Source organism: Scyliorhinus canicula, chromosome 13, assembly GCF_902713615.1.
Source record: "Scyliorhinus canicula chromosome 13, sScyCan1.1, whole genome shotgun sequence".
Taxonomy (NCBI): Eukaryota; Metazoa; Chordata; class Chondrichthyes; order Carcharhiniformes; family Scyliorhinidae; genus Scyliorhinus; species Scyliorhinus canicula.
The window spans coordinates 53,690,403-53,713,983 of record NC_052158.1 but is presented as its reverse complement, the minus strand read 5'-3'; the positions used below and the strand labels follow the sequence as shown (position 1 = coordinate 53,713,983).

The following is a 23,581-nucleotide window of genomic DNA, read 5'->3' as shown; positions in this document are numbered from 1 at the left end:
TATCAATTATTGTTTATTTTAACCAGCTAGCTGGGGTGACTCACTCTAATAAAAGCACGGGGCACAACCACTGTCTCCTAAATCTTCAAAAGCGAGTGAGCAAAAGGGACAAAACATTTCTGTACAGATACATTCAAGTTGCATCAAGTTTCACATACATACGATCAAATAAGGCAACAGTAATGACTGCAAGATTTCCATAGGCCATCCCTATACACTTCTTGACCTGGCCATATATCCTGATTGGCTCACTTCACATTCTGCAGCCCTTGGGGGGGCCCCTTTCACTCAGCATTCTCGTCCCAGCAACTACCCATCCCCCCTTCCTGGCCATGCTTTGCTCAGTTCCTTTGTTCATTCCAAACTCACTTCCCTACCCTCCGGCTCCTATACCCGGCTCTAACCTCTACATTATCCTAACTAATTATCCCATTTTGTATCACATTTATTTGTTCAATTCCTCATTCCCTCCTTTTATCATTGAATGATAACCTATTGGTCCAATCCCTAGCTGTACTCAGGATTCCCCTCTTGCAGAATTCTGCTGAGAATGCCAGTACGCAGAGGGGCAGGGGACTGTGGTAGGGACTAGAGTCCTGATGGCGATTTGGCGGGGAAATGGAGGTGACAAAACATTGGTCGCTGTGCCATTAAAGAAGTAGTATCCTTGATCCGTGTACATGCTAGCATCACAATCGGTTTATCGGTTGAGCAGGGATCCAGTTTATCCAGCTTTGGAATGTCCGTTCGGCCTTCCTAGCAATGCGGAAAGCCCTAGTCCCAACAGTGATATGAGAGACATTCACCCAGTCACAAAGGAGCTGAAGGCCTGCCTTCAGTGGGACACAGGTGGTGTTGTAACAGACACATTGACCTGATGTCAGGGTTACGTGACACTTCCGATCAGTACAAGTGGAGAACAGACATGTTATATTTGTTTCCATCTCTACCAGCAAACTCTGCTGCACCCCTCACTGCTGAAACAATTCCCGTATGACCGGGGTCTCTATTGGGAGTGAAGTGGCTTGGTATAAACGCCCTCCACTGTTGAAGCTTATCATACTCTGAATGGGAGTTATCCCAAGGAAGGGGAAGGCAAATAGCTGGTGGGGCCGAACCCGGACCGTAAGGAAGAGTAACTTGCTCGGGCGGTGGTTCGGAATGCTGACAGTGAACCACCGTTTGGGGCGTTCCCCAAAGCGGTGAAACTGAAAATAACCTAGACACCGCTGCGTGGTCCGGGTAGCAAACAACCCATCCCTGACCATACATGCGGTGGTAGATTTGGTAAAAGAGATTCATGCTGCCCAGGTTCCCCTCGTTCTGGGTCCTAAGTGAAGTAAGTATACCTCCTGATAACCTGCATTCTCGTTGTGCCCCTCTTCTTACCCGCTCCGTCCTCTCGCTAGTCCTCCTGTCTCCCCTACAACCTTTTCCTACCCCCTCCACACGGTCTGATTTTACCTTTATGGCACCAGTCTTATCACATCCAAAATCAAATTTACATTTACTCCAAAAACAAGGCAATGTCCATGCAATGTTCCCTTCCCATCGCCGGGACCGATATAATTGTTTCATGAGTCCTTCAATGTCCGTTAACCTGATGACCTTCTCTGAGTTGATACAATGCCCTCGTACATGGGGGCAGCGGAGAACGTCGCCTCTGCATAAGCGAAATGCCCTTGTAGTTTGGTCGGGATTACAGGTATAGATGGCGTTCTCCCTCTCCATTCCCTCTGCTGAAATTACTCCAAGTGAGGCGAAGCCAAGGACAGCACAGGCGGCCCGCATCCAACCCGTCATTCCCCACACCTGTAAAACAGCGCTGGGAAAAGGAGGCAGGTTAGCGACCAACCTTTTTGCAGTGGTGGAGGTGGACACAAGCACTCCACCCCTCCACTTTAACTGCAGTGGGGGTGGTAGGAAGAACTTGGAAGGGCCCCTTTCACCGTGGCTCCAACTCTTTCCGAGTCCAATTCTTAACTATGACATAACTACCAGGCTGCACTGAAAGCGAGCTATGTAATGGGGACGGTGACGGTTGAGCCGCTCGAACCTGGCCATGGAGTTCCTTGAAGGCTTTAGTGAGGGCTAGAACATCGGTAGTCCTTCCTTCAGTCATATGGTGAAACTGGACCAGTCTGGGAACATGCAGGTAAAGGATCTCGGCAGGAGAGAGCCGGGCCGATCCCGCAGCTGGAAGAGGGCAACGGGGAGCAACTTAAGCCACTTTAACCCCGTGTCCGCTCGTAATTTGGCCAATTTGGTTTTGAGGGTCTGATTGTGTCTCTCAACCAAGCCGGCCGTCAGTGGCCAATACGCACAGTGGAACTGCTGCCGTTTGTCCAACTGGGAGCAGAACTCCTGGTTAATCTATCCAATAAAATGGGGCCCATTATCAGAACTTAACTGAGCTGGTATTCTGTACATAAACACCTCATCACATTTTTACAGCCAGTGGCTCTCCGTCCAGCTTCCTTCTGGTGTGATGGTTACCAGTAACGGGATGTCATCTTGGTGAGTGGTGATGGGCCGAGTCTATCGGCATCATCCGAACCATAGCCAGCTTACAACACATATTAAGGCATCCAATGATTATACAGTGTACAATTATAACAACAAGTATTATCAATCCATGCATCAGGTAAAAGCCCATGACCGAGCTATGAGAGCTAACTCTGAGCTGAATCCTGCTGTAGGGTTTATATCCCTCTTACAGTTGTACTGACTAGCAGCTATCCCTGATCCTTGTAATTTGTGTGCACATGTCATGATTTGTAAACTGTGCACGTAAATCAATGGTAAATGCATCCATCTTGCAGACCAGTGTCGATAGACCCTTTGTATTGTTCTTTCCTCAAGTCCAATCACCATGAACCATAGCTGTCACCGCTCAGGAAGGTAACACAATAGCTATGCCCGTGTGTTCCACTACCTCCAAGGCTTCTGATTACCTTGGGGTAGCAGCACCGTAGAAGCTTCCTCATGTCCCTTAGAAACAGCACACAACTCAGTCCATCAGCGACCAAAAGGTCTTTTAGCCCTCACCTTTTTTTTTATAGGAAGTACTTTCCGTTTCTCATTGGAATGGTAAATTATGATATCATGTATTATCCACTGATTATCTTGCTTTATTATTGCAGGAGCTTTAACCGATCCTGTTTCTATTCCTGACTTCCTTACACTAACGTCGAACATTGTACTGAACCATGTAATCTGCCAGCCCTGGCTTACTTGAGACAATAGCTCAATTTTCTTCAAACCCCTTTCATCCGTTATCATTTTCCTTACAGCATGAAGTGTATACTTGCCATTATTTGTTTGTCTTTTTTTTAAACTTTGCAATAACACTACTCGCACATTTAATACAGTTAACTTTTTGGGGTTACAACCCAATTGAATGCATACATAACAGCCCGAACAACTTACAGGACATTTTGTCTGTAATAACTGTTATACTCTCCAATGCCATATTGGTTGCTGCATTGGTCACAAATTTCCCCTCATGGCAGCAAGTTGCCAAGATTCTTAAACTATTGTCATTTAAAATACGGGGGCTCCTCGTCAGTCGCTGCTGTCTGCCGAGACCCCTAATAACTCCACCGCGTAATACGCGCCTCATGGAGACCACAGATCATCCGTCAGCGAACGTCCAGTTAGAGATGTCTGACCGGAGGTTTCACTATTCAGTAATAATTTGATATTTTGATTTGTTTCTAACCCGTAAGGTTTTTCTTCCGGGCTCTGTCATTTAATTCCCTCAAATATGTAGCCAATTGTATCATTAGTTTTTCCCCCATACTGTCTGAAACATTCTTCTCTGGAATGTTGTTCAGGTTCTTCATTTGTATTATTGTTGCTTCATCTGAAACCCAAATGAACAGGTCAAAGGCGGAGAGGGCCCTATTTCTTAATTTGTATCTTCCTATTCTCGCATGGATGTTCCAGAAGTACCCTCTCCAGGACTTTCGGATTTCCATTGCCACCATTCCTCTTTTTCTAACTCAGTGATTCAATCAGGTCGAAACTTTCCCTGATACATTTCGGATATTGCTACTGCATTTATTTCAATGTTTTTAATTCTGATTCTGACAGGATTTTTATGAAAGCTAAGTCCCGAACATAACATTTCCACTTAATCATCTGTCCTATCGATGCTGCCAACAGTTTTCAATTCACTGGCATCCCGCTCCTCTGATTACAGAATACTAGTAAGTGCAGGAATCCCCTGACATTCAACCAAACATTCCTTTTTCCCTTGTCCGAGCGGTTGGGGGATATGATTTATCCTGTGGCACGGCATCATTGCAGTGATACAGTCTCTAAGCACTGTTAGGCTAATTTTACGTCCCCAAGTCATCCCAACAGCATAAACTATGTACTCCCTCACTAATTGATACCACAAGTTTGTCACTTCTCCACAAGCTTGCACACCCTTTCCCAATCACTTGTCGTCAGCTAGGTTTTCTCTGCAGTAATTACAATTTGTCATTAGCACACCATCCCATGGGCAAAATTTATTTTGTGGTCACAAACTTCAATCATCAGTATTTCTTGGAGCTGAAGCATTTCCCCATTTCTGTCATTCTGAATGCAATATCAAATCGCCTGACTACGCTATATCTGTCATTCTCCTAGGTTTCATATGATTACTCCTTGTCCAAACTACTGGGCTACAGGACGTGCCACACCTTTGACATAATGTTTCATTATGTTCACAATGAATCATTTTAAACTGGGGACCAATTCTCTAATGCAACTTCCCCCGTGCTTCTATCAGCTGTGATTTTAAAAAGTACAAATTACTTTTGCTGCTCCGAGGAAAAAGAGGGCCTGCATACTCTCATGACCATTCTTCCATTGGTGTCTCAGTTTATATGCTGCTACTCCTGTTTCTCCACCATTTTCTTTCCTGAAATGTTTTAAATGGATGCCCATCTAGCTTGTTTGCGGCGAGCTGGGCTGCTTAACGTGTTCGATAATCTCATATACTTCTTGTACTGTGCGTGAGGGCGGTGACTGTGGGGCTGGCCAAATCAAGCCCTAACACGTATTCTGTCCCCTTCATGCGTCGTCAGGTCATGAGGTTGTGGGGGGTGTATCCGGTCGAAGTGGAAACCATGTTCCTTCTGAACATTAGTGCAAAGGTGCAACTGTGTCCCATGTTGTACTGTGCTGTTGCACCATTTTCCTGAGGGTTGCCTTGAGGGTTCTATTCATCTTCCTCCGATTCCGCTGGATTGGGGGTGATAGGCAATGTGAAATTTTTGTCGGATGCCGAAAATTGTGAGGACGTTTGTCATGGCGCGTCCTGTAAAATATGAGCCTTGGTCGGACTCTATACTGTGGGAAAGTCCCCATCTTGTAAAGATGTGCTGCGTTAGGATCTTGGCTGTCATTTTTGCCGTGTTAGTTCTGGATGGAAAAGCTTCAACCCATTTCGTGAAGGTGTTGATGACCACCAACACATACTTAAAACCATTCTTGCAGGGGGATAGGGGTCCTATGTAATCAATCTGCAAATTCGTCCAGCGGCCATTAACAGTGCGGGTGTGACTGAGCTGACCTTTCCTTGATATCTGTCTGGATTGTTCTGGGCGCAAATTAAACAATTTTCGATGTAATGCGTTACATTGGATTTCAAATCGGGCCACCAGTATAGAGGTCTGAGGTGGGCAAGGTTTACTTCTATCCCTTGTTGTCCATTGTCAGAAAATGTGGTTTCTGTCCTGAGTGGGGACCACATAAATACAGTCTTTGACCTCTGGTGGCATTCATGAGCGGAGCGGTCGCAGATAAAAGGGCTCCCGCCGGTCCACGAAGTTGGGGCTTTTTTCAGGTGGTCACCGTCGGGGGAAAAAAATGTAAAGTCCCACGAAATCGGGAGCAGGGGAACTGGGCCCTCGGGAGCTGAGCGATCCGGCGGCAGCGGCAACCCCCCCCCCCCCCCCGCCACCCACCCACGGCAGTAGAGCGCAGGGCAGGATCAGAGTGGCGGCCCGGACCCAAGCGGGGGCCAAACCTGCAGAGAGGAAGGAACAGAGGAGCGACCAACGACACCCCCCCCCCCAATGCCGCAGCAGGAGAGCGCAGGGTGTGACCAGAAGCGGGGACAGGCCGCCAAACCCCCCCACCCCCAACCGGCGGTGACCACCACGACGCAAGAACAAAGAGGCCTCTCTCTCTCGACCCTGGGTGAGTGAGGGAAAAGGAAGGAAAATAGAACCATAGAATGGCTACCATGCATAAGAAGGCCATTCAGCCCATCGACCGACCATTTGAAAGAGCATACTAACTGGGCCCATTTCCCTCGTCCTGTCCCCGTTACCCCACCTAACCTGAAGATCTTTGGACATTTGGGACAATTTAGCATGGCCAATCCACCCAACCTGCACATCTTTGGACTGTGGGAGGAAACCGGAACAAATGGAGGGAACCCGTGCAGACACTGGGAGAATGTCAAAAGTCCATACAGACAGTCACCCAAGGTCGGAATTGAACCCGGGTCCCTGGCACTGTGAGGCAGCAGTTCTAACCACTGCACCACCATGCCACTCTTCAGTCTTACTGGGACTCTTTTCATTTCCTAGTTTCTGGAACTTTACATAGAACATAGAACAGTACAGCACAAAACAGGCCCTTCGGCCCTCGATGTTGTGCGGAGCATTGTCCGAAACCAAGATCAAGCTATCCCACTCCCTGTCATTCTGGTGTGCTCCATGTGCCTATCCAATAACCGCTTGAAAGTTCCTAAAGTGTCCGCCTCCATTATCACAGCAGGCAGTCCATTCCACACCCTAACTACTCTGAGTAAAGAACCTACCTCGGACATCCCTCCTATATCTCCCACCCTGAACCTTATAGTTATGCCCCCTTGTAACAGCTGCATCCACCCAAGGAAATAGTCTCTGAACGTCCACGCTATCTATCCCCCTCATCATCTTATAAACCTCTATTAAGTTGCCTCTCATCCTCCTCCGCTCCAAAGAGAAAAGCCCTAGCTCCCTCAACCTTTCCTCATAAGACCTATCCTGCAAACCAGGCAGCATCCTGGTAAATCTCCTTTGCACCCTTTCCAATGCTTCCACATCCTTCCTATAATGAGGTGACCAAAACTCTACACAATACTCCAAATGTGGTCTCACCAGGGTCATGTATAGTTGCAGCATAACCCCGCGACTCTTCAACTCAAGCCCCCTGTTAATAAACGCTAACACAATAAGCCTTCTTCACAGCTCTATCCACTTGAGTGGCAACCTTCAGAGATCTGTGGACATGAACCCCAAGATCTCTCTGTTCCTCCACATTCCTCAGAACCCGGCCATTGACCCTGTAATCCGCATTCAAATGTTTTTTACCAAAATGAATCACCTCGCACTTATCAGGGTTAAACTCCATCTTCCATTTTGCGGCCCAGGTCTGCATCATATCAATGTGTTTAAACCCTCCCGAAGAGTACTAGAAAACCTCCCTCCCAGGATATTGGTGCCCCTCTGGTTCAAATGCAACATGTCCTGCTTGTACAGATCCCACCTTCCCCAGAATGCACTCCAATTATCCAAATACCTGAAGCCCTCCCTCCTGCATCATTCCTGCAGATACATGTTCAACTACACTCTCTCCCTATTCCTAGCCTCGCTATCACGTGGCACCGGCAACAAACCAGATATGACAACTGTCTGTCCTGGCTTTTAACTTCCAGCCTAACTCCCTGAACTCATTTATTACATCCACACCCCTACGTCGTTGGTATCAATGCTTCAGAGAGGGAATTGATAATCACTTGGAGGTCAAGTGAGTGAGCAGAAAACAAGCATCATTTCCATACTGACTGAGGTTAGTGTTTAAGGATCCTGAAGACACGATCCGAGACGTCGTGGACCGTGGCACCCGAGAGGCAACAAACCATCCAAGAGTCTCACCCATGCCCACAGAACCGCCTGTCTGTACCTCTAACTATTGGGTCTCCTATAACTAGTGCTCTCCTAATCTCCCCCCTTCCCTTTTGAGCCCCAGAGTCGGACCTCGTGCCAGAGACCCGGTCACTGCAGCCTACCCCTGCTACGTAATCCCCCCCAACAGTATCCAAAGCGGTATACTTATTGTTGAGAGGAACGACCAAAGGGGATCCCTGCACTGACTGCTTCCTCCTGTTCACACCTCTGATACCCAGCTACCTTTGTTCTCAGGTGTAACCATGTCCCTGTAGCTTCTATCCATCACCCCCTCAGCTTCCCGAATGATCCTCAGTTTATCCAGCTCCAGTTCCCAAACACAGTCTGTGAGGAGCTGGAGATGGCTGCATTTCCCGCAGGTGAAGTCAGCAAGGACACCGGTGGTCTCCCTTACCTCGAACATTCTGCAGGAGGAACATTCCACTGCCCTTGCTGCCATCACCTCGACTTCATCTCCCAGTAAAAAAGGGAAAAAATAGTAAATAGCTTACCTGCTCACAGCACTGAGTCTTTTTTTTTAGGTTAGAGGAGGAGGGAGGGTGGGAGACACTACACGTGTAGTTCCAAATACCGATCCATGCCTTACGTTCACTCACCTTATTCCTGATGCTTCTTGCGTTGAAGTATACACACTTCAACCCATCTCCGTGCCTGCAAGTACTCTCCTTTGTCAATGTTACCTTCCCCACTGCCTCACTACACGCTTTGAAGTCCTGTACATCGGCTACCTCAGTTGCTCGGGTTTCCTCACCGTTCAAATTTATTGGGTATTACTAACCCTCCCAGATCTCCCCACGGCTGACTTCCGGTTTCCTGCTGCTCTGAGAATAAAAAAAGCTCCGAAAAAGTAAATTTAAAAATCAAAAACTCAGCTTATCTTCCAGCTCTTCCCTCCAAAAATCGCTCCCCTCTCTGCCCGCTCCGCTGGAAGAATGAGGCGAAGAATAGCTCCCAACGCCGAAATCGCGGCAGGCGCTGGTTTGATGCTGAATACTCCGCTTCCTCAAAAATAGTGTCAATGCAACGCATTATAGGAAGGATGTGGAAGTATTGGAAAGGGTGCAGAGGAGATTTACCAGGATGTTGCCTGGTATGGAGGGAAGATCATATGAGAAAAGGCTGAGGGACTTGAGGCTGTTTTCGTTAGAGAGAAGAATGTTAAGAGGTGACATAATTGAGGCATACAAGATGATCAGAGGATTAGATAGAGTGGACAGTGAGAGCTATTTTCCTCAGATGGTGATGGCTAGCATGAGGGGACATAGCTTTAAATTGAGGGGAGATAGATATCGGACAGGGAATAATGTAGATGGGCTTTAGATTGTTTTATAGGTCGGCGCAACATCGAAGGCCGAAGGTCCTGTACTGCACTGTAATGTTCTAGGTTTTATGCTGCGCGTAGTTGAAACACCGTTCACATAACATTAGTGAGCCAACCAATTCTCTGCCTCCAATGGGCCAGGCTCCTGATGACGCGTTCCACGTGTGCTCTCACAAATCATGAACCTGGCATGGTGGCTGCTGCGAGAGAGAGATGGTGTACGGACAGTGTCCAACGCCACCATACTTCACTGACTGCCATGCCGCTGGCCAGGGAGCTTCTCCCAAGGCTGGGGGGGGGGGGGGGGGGGGGGAGTAGTGGGGGGTTACCGGGAAGGGGGGGGGGGGGAGTAGTGGGGGGTTAGACAACACCATTATCGCAGTCGGCAAGGCTGAGCATGCAGCTGACAGCCCACTATAAACCTGGTACCCTGGGTCGTATAGGTGACCCCCCCCCCCCGGGGCAGCCTTCCTGGGTGCCCTCTGGCCCAGCTGACCCATCAGCTGTATGGACGCTCCAGCGCAGCCTGTCCCATTTTCAAGTGCAGGTCCATCACGGACCTAGCGATTCCCGCACTGTTTTTCATGGGGTTCGATGGGGTTCCACCCCTCACTGGTAGCAGAATTGGTGCAGGTGTGACGCTGATTTTTCTGACGTGAAGCTCCACAGATTCTCCATTGGTGTCTGCACTTCAGACTCAGAAACGCAGAATTGCGCTATTTTCAAATCTGTTAAAGCGTGCTCTCAGACTTTTGTATCTCTAACCCCATGGAAGAGGTTGGAAGAGAGAATAACCCGGGTGGGAGAGGTCTTTGATTATGTTGCCCGTTTTCCACAAGCAGCGGGAGGTGGAGACAGAGTCAATGGATAGAACATAGAACATAGAACAGTACAGCACAGAACAGGCCCTTCGGCCCTCAATGTTGTGCCGAGCCATGATCACCCTACTCAAACCCACGTATCCACCCTTTCCCCGTAACCCAACAACTCCCCCCCCCCCCCCCTTAACCTTACTTTTATTAGGACACTACAAGCAATTTAGCATGGCCAACCACCTAACCCGCACATCTTTGGACTGTGGGAGGAAACCGGAGCACCCGGAGGAAACCCACGCACACAGGGGGAGGACGTGCAGACTCCACACAGACAGTGACCCAGCCGGGAATCGAACCTGGGACCCTGGAGCTGTGAAGCATTTATGCTAACCACCATGCTACCCTGCTGCCCCTGCTGATGGGGGGCAGGTTTGCGTAATGTCACCGTCCACCAGGGTAATCACTGCATATGAGGCCATTTGGGACACCGGAGCGGTGACAGCTACCTGAGCTGCAGTCCCTGAGCCAAGCCCACCTCCCACGTCTGCCCATCCTCCCCCACACCTAGCCCACCGCGCCCCCTTTGCGGCCAGTTCATACCAGCACACCCCTCCCAATCAGCTGACAGAGCACCGAGGCAGGTTGTGTGAACTGGTGTTTAATGTGAAAGAACACGTATAGATTTCTAACCTAGCCCTTATCGCAAAACTGCGTCAACTTAATTGGTGTCTACGTTTCTGGGCCTCAACGCTATGGCTTGGTGGATCCCCAGGTGGTACATCGGTAGTGGAGGCGGACTGCTGTGATTCCTGCCCTGTGACCTGGGTCCCCTTTGGTGGCCGTCTTCTGGGGTGACCGGGCCTGGATGAGCCCGGCTGCTGATCGGGCATCCCTGTTCTGCCTGCTGCCATGTGATGTGCAAGGGACAGAAGGGAGGGAGTCTAAGATGCTGCAGTGTTCTGGCACTTCCCCTGTGGGTGTCACTGGCACGGGTCAAATCACCTTCTCCTCCCTCAGGGTGCCCGGTGGCCCCTGGGCTACCCGATGGGACAGGCGTGCGAACGGAGCTAATTCCTGAGGCTCCCCCGTCACCTGACGCTGCCAGTCCTAGAGGCCCGCTCTCATCTCAACCAGGGGGTTCTGCGCATAGAGCACAGGGATTGGACCACCGCCATCTGGGACTGCACCACATCAGCCAGTGACTGCGGCATCTCCCTCTGGGACCTCCCTTCGAGTCTGTGCCATGTCAGCTTGCGTCTGGGCATGCCGTCGACGCTCTCAGTCATGGCCTGCTGATACTGGGCCATGCTCAGGAGCAATGTCAACGTGATTCTGGCCCATGGCTGCCTGTGAGACGGCAGCCCTGTCCTGGGCCTCGGCCACCATCTGTGTAGAGTGCCCCAGGTCTTGGACATGCTGATCCATGGCTAAAACCTTTGTCTCCAAGGACTCCTCCACCTGAAACGGCACCCGTTCATTGTCGGCACCACCTCCTGTTCCTGCACGCGGTTGGACTCTTCCAACTGCACCTGCAGGTACTGGATGCCCGTCAACAATCCCTCATGTAGTCCCTGGCTCTGCGACTGCATCTCCACAATCGAAGGGACTGTCTGTTCCAGAAGCCTGAAACAGGTCTGGACAGCAGCTAGTCCCTGGGGTAGGTCCTCTCGGGAGTTCATATCTCCACCTGCTGTACCGGAGAATTGTGTGTGGTGTTCCAGGAGCCTCTTCATTAAAGTGCCCAATTCCTAAAACTGATTCGCCCCCTATGTTAAGTTCCCATCCTTCATCACCTTGAAACCATGTCTCCATCATCACAACTGTAGTGATCTCTGTATGTAGATACACAGACAGTGACCCAGAGCCGGGATCGTACCTGGGACCTTGGTGCCGTGGGGCAGCAGTGATAACCACTATGCCACCATGCTGCCCGCCACCATACTGCCCAAACTACTGCATTTCTAATGCAATTTTCTTTTGAGTACACAAAAAAATGTTTTTTTTAAAAAGGGGGATATAGTGATCTGTGTAATGTTAAGCAAGTATGTGCAAAATTCACATGTTCAGTGACTTTCCAATTTAGTGTGACCAATCCACCTACCCTGCACATCTTTGGGTTGTGGGGGTGCAAACTCCACACGGATAGTGACCCAGTGCCGGGATTGAACCTGGGACCTCGGCGCCATGAGGTAGCAATGCTAACCACTGTGCCACCGTGCTGCCCTAACTACTGCATTTCTAATGCACAATTTTCTTTTGTGTACACAAGAAAAATGTTTTTTTAAAAAGGGGGATGTAGTGATCTCTGTGTGTAGTAATACATGATCAAGTAATGTTAAGCAAGTACAGGCAAATGAACACTAGATGGTCACACTATCAAGACCTATAAAATGGTTTTCCCCTCTTTCCTCAAGGAGAGTGTGTTAGGAGTGTGGAGAGTACAGGAGGGAAACAGCTAGAGAAGAGAAGTTAACAGATCATGGTACAAAGAAAATTACAGCACAGGAACAGGCCCTTCGGCCCTCCCAGCCTGTGCCGATCCAGATCCTTTATCTAAACCTGTCTCCTATTTTCCAAGGTCTACTTCCCTCTGTTCCCGCCCGTTCATATACCTGTCTAGATGCCTCTTAAATGATGCTATCGTGCCCGCCTCTACCACCTCCGCTGGTAAAGCATTCCAGGCTCCCAGCACCCTCTGTGTAAAAAAAACTTTCCACGCACATCTCCCTTAGACTTTCCCCCTCTCACCTTGAAATCGTGACCCCTTGTAACTGACACCCCCACTCTTGGGAAAAGCTTGTTGCTATCCACCCTGTCCATACCCCTCATAATTTTGTAGATCTCAATCAGGTCCCCCCCTCAACCTCCGTCTTTCCAACGAAAACAATCCTAATATACTCAACCTTTCTTCATAGCTAGCATCCTCCATACCAGGCAACATCCTGGTGAACCTCCTCTGCACCCTCTCCAAAGCATCCACATCCTTCTGGTAATGTGGCGACCAGAACTGCACGCAGTATTCCAAATGTGGCCGAACCAAAGTCCTATACAACTGTAACATGACCTGCCAACTCTTGTACTCGATACCCCGTCCGATGAAGGCAAGCATACTGTATGCCTTCTTGACCACTCTATCAACCTGCGTTGCCACCTTCAGGGAACAATGGACCTGAACTCCCAGATCTCTCTGTACATCAATTTTCCCCAACCCTTCCATTGACCATATAGTCCGCTCTTGAATTTGATCTTCCAAAATGCATCACCTCGCATTTGCCTGGATTGAACTCCATCTGCCATTTCTATGCCCAACTCTCCAATCTATCTATATTTTGTTGTATTCTCTGACAGTCCTTCTCGCTATCTGCAACTCCACCAATCTTAGTATCATTTGCAAACTTGCTAATCAGACCACCTATACCTTCCTCCAGGTCATTTATGTAGATCACAAGCAGCAGTGGTCCGAGTACGGATCCCTGTGGAATACCACTAGTCACCCTTCTCCATTTTGAGACACTCCCTTCCACCACTACTCTCTGTCTCCTGTTGCCCAGCCAGAAATAACAAAGAAAATTACAAATATAAGTATGTAGAATAATCTTATTTAATACATCAATCTATAGTTATTTGTTTGTTTATTAGTTTAGTATTGAAGTAAAAGAACTCACTAGTTTATTTAATATTACTCATTAAATTATTTTGTTATCTCTGGAGGACTACGTCTATATTTCAACAACTCGGCTAGACAAAAAGAGTAACATATATATTACAAAATAGTAATATAACACCAACTATGTCATATCCTTACAAATCTATCTGCGCAACTAATTCATCCATTTCATTTTGAATGCTCTGCGCGTTCAGGTACAAAACCTCAAGGATAGTCCTTTTTAACATTTTTTTACCCAATTCTTTTTCCAATTAAACGGCAATTTAGCATGACCAATTCACCTATCCTGCACATCTTTTTGGGTTGTGGGGGTGAGGCCCATGCAGACACGGCAGAATGTGCAAAATTCACATGTACAGTGACTTGGGGCCGGGATCGAACCTGGGTACTCAGCCCCATGAGACAGCAGTGCTAACCATTGTGCCGCCCCTATCCTTTTTAACATTTCTTGTGCCATACCTACTATTTTTACAATGTAATTATCTGATACAAACTTTGATTTCTCTGCCTATCACTTTTCTTGTTCCCCCTACTGTCATTTTCTCTTGTTCTTGATTCTTCCTGCTTTGAATCCTTACATAGGTTCCCATCCCCTGGATATGGGTTCGATTCCTGGCTTGGGTCACTGCCTGTGTCGAGTCTGCACATTCTCCTCGTGTCTGCGTGTGTTTCCTCTGGGTGCTTCAGTTCCCTAACCACAAGTCCCAAAAGACTTAGGTGAATTAGACATTCTGAATTCTCCCTCTGTGTATCCAAACAGTAGTATGGCGACTAAGGGATTTTCACAGTAACTTCATTGCAGTGTTAATGTAAGCAAGAAGCAAGTAACTCCCCAAGGACATCATAGAACATAGAACAGTACAGCACAGAACAGGCCCTTCGGCCCTCAATGTTGTGCCGAGCCATGATCACCCTACTCAAACCCACGTATCCACCCTATACCGGTAACTGAACAACCTCCCCCTTAACCCTACTTTTAACACTACGGGCAATTTAGCATGGCCAATCCACCTAACCCGCACATCTTTGGACTGTTCTGGTCCTTCCCAGGTGTAACCCACAAATGTTTCTAAAGGTTCCACCTCCCCCAGAACTGGTCCTAATGCCCCATATAAAACCCTCCCTCTCATAGCATCTCCTCAGCTGTGTATTCACTCGATATATCCTGCTATTTCTACTCTGACTGGCAGATGGTACTTTGATCCTGAGATCATACATTTGAGGTCCGACTTCTCGACTTTCTTCCTAACTCTCTATATTCTTCCTTCTTTCACTTATGACAAGGAAATGCCGGCGCTGGACTGTGTTGGGCACAGTAAGAAGTCTCACAACACGAGGTTAAAGTCTAACAGATTTGTTTGAAATCACAAGCTTTTGGAGAGTAATGTTCTTGTCGGATGGCCTGATATGGATGACAAGAACACTTGTAGCTAAAGCTATAAATGATCAAATATGTCCAAATCAACAGATGAATGCACAAGCAACCTCTTTCTTCCAGTCTGAGGTCACCTGACTCTAACATTCACTGATATACGAATGAGACTCCTAGTGGTCAGTCAATGAATTACAGCACTACATCCCCTTTCCTTTGAAGGAATAAATTAATACATTATCATCAATATATTTACATGTGATATCATTACACTGTGAGTCCAACAATTTCTTCTTAAAACAAACCTTTCCTCTGTCTGTACATTGTAGGAACGAGGTGCTACTTCTTAAAGTACAATGGCTTTTCTCTACCAATTGCCTGAATCTTCTATTCTCATAGTGGCATCACTACTCAGAGTGGTAAAGTTCAGACATTCTATGTTTTTGTTTTGCTTTAATGTTTTGCATTTCCTGCAGTACCACTGCATTCTCCTCCTTTTCCAAGTATGGAAGTGTGGTACGCAATCTTCTATTCACGAGCAACTCTGCTGGATAGCTACCATGTGACAATGGTGATGCTCGGTAATTCAATAGTGCGAGATATCGATCAGAATGGATGTCCATTGCTTTCTTTTTTTTTAACAAACAATTTTTAATGAGGTATTTTTGGCATAACAAACCACAGTACAAAAAACAATAGAGTACAAAGAACAGTAATCAAAAAACAGCCGCTAGCATCCGTCCCTCCAAGGCCCGCCGATTTAACCCCCTACTCTATACTACCCTAGCCCCCCCCCTCCCCCCCACCACCACCACCACCACCACCACCACCGCTGACGATTAATTCCCCGCGAAGAAGTCAATGAATGGTTGCCACCTCCGGGCGAACCCTACCACTGAATCTTTTCCAGGCCGAGAAAGCTCGCCATGTCTGTTAACCAGGCCTCTGACTCCCTCCAAGCCAGTAGTATCCGTCGCCGGAGGAAAAGGTGGAAAAGGCCAGAACATGTGCCTCTCCCTCCTCCTGAACATCGGGGTCCTCCGACACCCCAAAGATCACTACCGCTGGACTCATTTCCACCCTTGTCTTCAATACCCTGGACAATACCTCTCAGAGCAATTGCCAGCGACTCTATGGCTAGCGCAAACAGCAGCAGGGAGAGGGGACATCCCAGTCTTATCCCCCGGTACAGCCTAAAATAGTCCGAGGTCATCTTTTTTTGTCCTTACACTAGCTTCCGGAGCCTGGTACTGCAGCCTGACCCAGTCGATAAAGCCCCTACCAAACCCAAAGCGTCCCATAAATAGTCCCACTCTACCCGGTCAAACGCCTTCTCTGCATCCATGACCACAACTACCTCTACCTCCCTACCCTCTGGGGGCATCATAATCACGTTAAGCAACCTTCTAATATTGGCCACCAACTGCCTGCCCTTGACAAATCCGGTTTGGTCCTCCATAATCACAATCTTCAATCCTGGAGGCCAACACTTTGGCCAGCAACTTAGCGTCCACATTGAGCAACAGCATCGGCCTGTAGGACCCACACAGCTCCGGGGTTTTTGTCCCTCTTCAATATTAATGAGATGGGGCCTGCGACATCGTCGGGGGCAGCACCCCTCTATCCCTCGTCTCGTTAAAAATCTTAACCAGCAATAGCCCTAATATCCCTGAAAATTTCTTGTAAAATTCTACCGGGAACCCATCCGGCCCCGGAGCTTTGCCCGACTACATTGCCTTCAAGCCCTCAGAAATTTCTTTGGCCCTAATCGGAGCCCCCACCTCACCCACCTGCTCCCTGCCCACCCTTGGGAAAGTCAGCCCGTCCAAAAAGCGTGTCCATTGCTTTCTTGAACAATTGCTAACAATATGTACACCCTTTACGGCTTTTCCATTGGCTTGAGGGTACAATGGACTTGACATGACGTGATTGAAATCATACGTGACTGCAAAGTGTTGCCACTTTTTGCAGTGTTTGCGGAATTCCGTGTTTAGCAAACATTGACTTGGTATGCAGTATTACACTGCTTGTCAATATGCTTCACAGTAGAACCACTTCAGGGTAGTTTGAAAAATAGTTTATGATAATTACATAATCTCGCTGGTTGGAGTAGGCTGAGCAAGTGCAGCTTAAGTCCTGCTTGACCTTGTCAGTGGGGGGGCTGGCGAGCACGATCCCGGCGAATCGGGTGGTGAACCTTCATTTGCAGCGTGTAGCCTGTGAGGCCTCATTAAGTGGGTCAATTAACATTGAATTGCGTTGCCGGCATTGCTGGGCTAAGCCGGCAATTCCTGCTCGCGACCACACTTTGAAATTTTTCCGGAGATAATTGCACCCCTGCTTACTGCAGTTGTCTCTAACTCAGCCTTCTTCAAAGTTTGCCCTGTGGGGTTCTGTGGAGGGTGGGTTTGTCCGGAGGTGGCAGCCATTTATCGACTTCTTCAAGAAAAGTTAAGATGTCAGCAGTGGGGCGGGGAGGGCGGGGGGGGGGCAAGGGAGTGGCGAAGTGGGGGCAGGTTGGTGGGCTGGTTATTTGCAGCCCTGTTGGCTTGATTTGATTGGTCACTATGTTTGTTGTGTTAATATAAATGCCTCAATAAAATATTTTTCAAAAAAAACTCTGCCTTCTTCTCAGCTCTGTCTGTTTTTACTGAGCAGCTGTTCGTGCGAGTACCGTTAACCTGCGGCTTGGAAACATCTCTTCAGTTCTTTAGTTTCCTTAACTAGCTGGACTTCTGCTCTGCACTTGTTTTCTTAACCATTATTCCATGGTTTTTGCGAGCAAAACTTCTCTAGAGTTCCAAACCAACTGCAAACAAATTCAGCGAAAACTAAATTCGAAAAGCCTTTCTATATTAAAATTGCTCCTGGTTGCTAAGCAACAGCATCTCCTTTTATATACTCTTCACGCCATAACTTCTCTGAGCACATTAGAAGTTAAGACATAGGAGCAGAAATAGGTCATTCCACCCATCTAGTCTGTTCCGCTATTCAATGAGATCATGGCTGATCTGAAATAACCCTCAAATTTAACTCCCATAAAACCAAAAAATGTAAATATAGTGTAATATAATGTGTGCAGATAAATGACTTGTTTCTCTTGCAGGAAATGCGAGTTATCCCAACTCAGACACCTGTCAGCCAGTGAACCAGACGCGCAGCCTCGAATACTGCAGCAAATCAGACATAGGATACAATACGATGAGCAGCGTGTGGGTCATAATCATCATTGCCCAGTTAATAGTGGGCATTGGAACAGTTCCAATTCAACCCTTTGGCATTTCATATGTGGATGATTTTGCTGAACCATCTAACTCAGCACTTTATATCGGTGAGTTTCAAAATGCAACCTGTATGAATCTTTGAAAAGATTTTCTCTCTGAAGTCTCACTCTCTCTCCCCAGTCTCACTCACCTTCTCTCTCCCCGGTCTCATAGAACATAAGGAGGAGAAGGTGCAGAAGGAGGCCATTCGGCCCATCGAGTCAGCACCGATCCACTTAAGCCCTCACTTCCACCCTATCCCTGAAACCCAATAACCCCTCCTTACCTTTTTGGACACTGTGGGCAATTTAGCATGGCCCGTCCACCTAACCTGCACGTCTTTGGACTGTGGGAGGAAACCGGAGCACCCGGAGGAACTCACGCAGACACGGGGAGAACGTGCAGACTCCGCACAGGCCGTGACCCAGCGGGGAATTGAACCTGGGATCCTGGCGCTGTGAAGCCACAGTGCTATCCACTTGTGCTACCGTGCTGCCATAAAATTCCATGGCAGGATTTGAACCCAGGTCCCCAGCACATTACCCTGGGTATTACTAATCCACTACGCCACTGCCTTCCCTTTCTCTCTCCAGTCTCACTCATTCTCTCCCTGTTTTCTCACTCTCTCCCCCCGATCTCACTCACTCTCTATCCCCGGTCTGTCTCTTTCCAGTTTCGCTCTCATTTAAAGATCCATTTATTCACTTATTCCTACTCTTTGTTTCCTGTTTGCCAACCAGTTTTAATCCACTACCCTAATCCCATACGCTTTAGTTTTACATGTTAATCTCTTATTCGGACTTTGTCGAAAGCCTTCTGAAAGTCCAAATAAACCACATCCACTGGCTCCCCCTCATTAACTCTACCAGTTACATCCTCAAAGAATTCCAGTAGATTTGACAAGTATGATTCCCTTTCATAAATCCATGCTGACTCTGTCTGATTCTACCATTATTTTACAAGTGCTCTGCTATTAAATATTTTGACGTGGGAGATGCTGGCATTGGACTGGGGTGGGCGCAGTAAGACGTCTTGCAACACAAGGTTAAAGTCTTACAGATTTGCTTGGAATCACGAGCTTTCGATGAGCGCTGAAGATTCTGCGCTCTGAAAGCTAATGGAAACCTGTTGGACTTGTTGTAAGACTTCTTACTGTAGTAAATCTTTTATAATGGACTTCAACATTTTCCCACTATTGATAATGGATTCTCGAATTTGACCCACTACCGATGTCAAGCTTATTGGTCTTTAATTCCCTGTTTTCTCTCTTGTCATGTGAATGTCCCTTTCAGAAAAGTGTGCTTTACCAAATGGCTGCAGTGATGTCATTGTGGGGGTGGAGCTGGGCTCTGCTCTGCTTTTACTTTCGCTTTGAGCTGGGAGCTGTTTTGGCTCAGTTTTTAGTTTCGCTTTCATTGGCAGAGCTGCATCAAAGCAAGCAGATGTGTATTGATCTCTCTTTCTGCAATCTAAAGAATGTCTCCAGATCACTTGATGATTCCACAGTAATACCTGTTTCTGTCAGGAATGCAAACCTACGTCTTTGCTATCATTTTGGGGGGCAATGGACCGTGTTGGTAGTTGGCAAGATGTTTACTGTGTGTTTATAAAATGTTAACTGGATTCATAGGATAAACATTGTTTTTGTTTAAACATACTTTAGATCTCTGTTGCATCACACCTGTAAAGTGCTCCCCACAACCAATATCTATTAAACATTGTGGGTCAGGTAAACTCCATGATACACTTTGGTGTTCTCTAAACGCTGGTCCATAATACACTTCTTCCCTTTTTAAATAGTGGAGTTACATAGCTACCCTCCAATCAGTAGGAATTGTTCCAGAGTCTATAGAATCTTGAAAGATAACCACCAATGCATCCACTATTTCTAGAGCCACTTCCTTCAGTACTCTGGGATGTAGATTATAATCATCACTCCTCCTTTTTATCACCCTTTTATTATTTAGTACTACTTTGGGAAGGAGATTTTGGGATTTCCCTTCATGTTGGCTGTCAGCCTTTTTTTTTATAATCCCTCTTTGCATCTCCAATGAGCGTTTTTAACTCCTCTCTGAACGTTCTGTATTCCTATTGGTTCTCAACTGTATTTTCCAGTATGACACCTGCCATAATAGAACATAGAACAGTACAGCACAGAACAGGCCCTTCGGCCCTCGATGTTGTGCCGAGCAATGATCACCCTACTCAAACCCACGTATCCACCCTATACCCGTAACCCAACAACTCCCCCCCCCTTAACCTTACTATTAGGACACTACGGGCAATTTAGCATGGCCAATCCACCTAACCCGCACATCTTTGGACTGTGGGAGGAAACCGGAGCACCCGGAGGAAACCCACGCACACACGGGGAGGACGTGCAGACTCCACACAGACAGTGACCCAGCCGGGGATCGAACTTGGGACCCTGGAGCTGTGAAGCATTTATGCTAACCACCATGCTACCGCGCTGCCCCAAAAACACTTTCTTCCTTATCTTCATTTCAATCTCCTTATTCATCCCGGGAGCTCTGGATTTATTTTCCCTATCTTTCCACCTGGACTGTGCCTGAATCATTTCTGATTTGAAGGGAGCCCATTATTCAGCCACAGTTTTTGCTGTCGACCTCTTGTTCAAGTCTAACCGGTTCAGCTCTATTCTTGCCCCATTGAACAGGCTCTCCCCCAGTTAATTATTTCTTACTCTGGATTGCCCATTGTCTTTTTGTATACCATCATCCTAAACCTTACAATGCAATGATCACTGTCTCCGAAATATTGTGCCACTGATATACTCAGCCCACCTCATTCCAACAGTGACCATTTCTTGTTGGATTGGACACAAATTGCTGTAGAAAATTGTCCTGAACACAATCTAGGAACGTTTGCCCATCTCCACCCTTTACACTATCATTGTCCAATCTGCATTCGGGTAATTAAAATCTTCCATCATAATTGCTCTAGAATATTTGCAGCTCTCTATAATTTACCTGCAGATTTGTTCCTCTGCATCCTTCATAGTTGGTGGTTTATAGACCACACTGAGCAATGCAATTATACCCCTTTTTATTTCTTGGCTCCAGTCAAGTTGATTCTGTCCTTGAATCTTCTGGGACCTTTCTTTTTCCAGCAATGTATTCTTCTCCCTAAACAATACCATAAGACATTAAGACGTAGGAGCAGAGTTAGACCATTCCACCCATTCAATGAGGTCATGGCTGCTTTGATAGAAACCTCAACTCCAGTTTCACACCATACCTCCATAACCCTTAATTCCTTTACTCATTAAAAATCTATCATTCTTGGCCTTGAAGATACTTAACGACCCAGCCTCTACAGCTCTGTGCGGTAAAGAATTCCACAGATTCACTACCCTCTGAGAGAAGAAATTCCTCCTCATCTCTGTCTTAAATGGGTGATCCCTTACTCTTTGATTATTCTCTCTGATCCTAGACTGTTCCATAAGAATCATAGAATTTAGAATTTACAGTGCAGAAGGAGGTCATTCAGCCCATTGAGTCGGCACTGGCCCTTGGAAAGAGCACCCGATTTAAGCCCACACCTCCACCCTACCCCGGCAACCCAGGAACCTCACCTAACCTTTTGGACAATAAGGGGCAAATTTGCTTGGCCAATCCACCTAATCTGCACATCTTTGTAGTGGGAAGAAACCAGAGCACCCGGAGGAAACCCACGTAGACAGACACCCAAGGCCAGAATCGAACCCGGGCCCCTAACAAGTAAGAGGAAACAACCTCTCAGCAAATGCCCTGTCAAGCCCCCTGAGAAACCTATATGTCTCAATAAGGTCACCTCCCATTCTCCTGAACTCAATGAGTACAGGCCCAAACTACTTAACCTTGCCTCATACGAAAATCCCTCCATGCCCGGGATCAACCTAGTGAACCTTCTCTGGACTGCCTCCAATGTTTGCTTAGATAAGGAGATCAAAACTGTTCACAATATCCCAAGTGTGGTCTTGTATTATTTTAGCAGAACTTCTCTACTTTTAGACTCCCTTAACATTAAAATAAAGAACTGGGGCGGTATTTTTCCCCCCGCCGCTGGGTGTGAGAATCGCCGGGGCGCTGCGTGAATCGCGGCATGCAGCCCCGACCCCCGCACGCGATTCGCCCGCCCACCCAAAACCAGCGCCGCGCGAATCGCGGCGGGCTGCTCGAAGTATCGCCACAAACGACGAGCGCCGATTCTCTGGCCCGGATGTGTTGAGCGGCCGCTCCGACACGACAGGGTCCCGCCGCCGCCGTCCACCCCTGGTTGCTGCAGGTGGGAACTCTGCGGGAATGCTCGGTGGGCAGTGGGGGGGGGGGGGGGGGAGTGCTCCTTCACCGGGGGGGCCTCAAAAGGGGTCTGGCCCGCGATCAGGGCCCACCGATCGGCTGGCCGGCCTCTACCTCCCGGGCCTACATTCCGCCGCGGCTGGCCCCTGAACACCCATGCCATATTGCGTCAGAAGAAGTAATGCGCGTAAGAAGTTCCCCGTGCATGTGGAGGATGGCGCGGCCCAACTGCGCATTCGCGATGCCAATTTGAACCGCTCCAGTGCTATGCTGACCCCCTGTGGGGGGCAGAATAGGTCGTGCCAGGGCCCTGTTCGCGCCGTTGTGAAACGCAACGGCGTCACAACAGCGCGGGCATTTGGTCAGCGGAGCGGAGAATCGCCCCCAACATTCCATTTATCTTCTCTGTTATCCGCTGAAATTGCATGCTAGCTTTTTGTGATTTATGCACGAGGACTTCCAAATCCCTCTGTGCTGCAGTTTTCTGCAATCTTTCTTGATTTAAATAATATTCAGCTCCGTTATTCTTCATGCCTATTTGAGCAACATATTTAACTCTCTAATTCTATGTACCCTATGCTGATTTGCATGCAGCTCAGGTAATAATCCCAGAGATTATAATTGGATGTTCTGCTTTTTAATTTAGTGCCTAGTTCTACGCAGAACTTCTTTTATCGTTCTACCTATGTCGCTGGTCTGACAGGACCCACAACGGGATCCTTCCCCCTTCCACTGCAAGTTCCTCTCCAGCCCGGAGCAGATGTCTCGAACTCTGGGACTGGGCAGGCAACACAGCCGTCGGAACTCTCTATCCTGGCTAACGTACTATCCCAAGCTATGACTGATTCCACTTTGAATGCCTCAGGTTCAGTTTCAAAATCAACTGC

General features: G+C 47.7%; 1 protein-coding gene across 5 annotated transcripts in view; it reads left to right on the top strand.

Moving 5' to 3' along the window:
• The window catches only part of LOC119976254 (solute carrier organic anion transporter family member 2A1-like), a 346,040-nt gene that overhangs the window by 79,201 nt on the left and 243,258 nt on the right, over positions 1–23,581 (top strand). For 4 of the 5 annotated variants that reach the window (XR_005462888.1, XR_005462887.1, XR_005462889.1 and 1 more), the window contains exon 4: positions 18,237–18,461. The exons of the other annotated variant lie outside the window; for it this stretch is intronic. Coding sequence is in view for 1 of the 4 variants with exons in the window: in XM_038816617.1 (XP_038672545.1) it covers positions 18,237–18,461 (225 nt within the window). In the remaining 3 variants the exon portion in view is untranslated. The remainder of the gene's footprint in view (positions 1–18,236; positions 18,462–23,581) is intronic. 5 annotated transcript variants of the gene reach the window in all.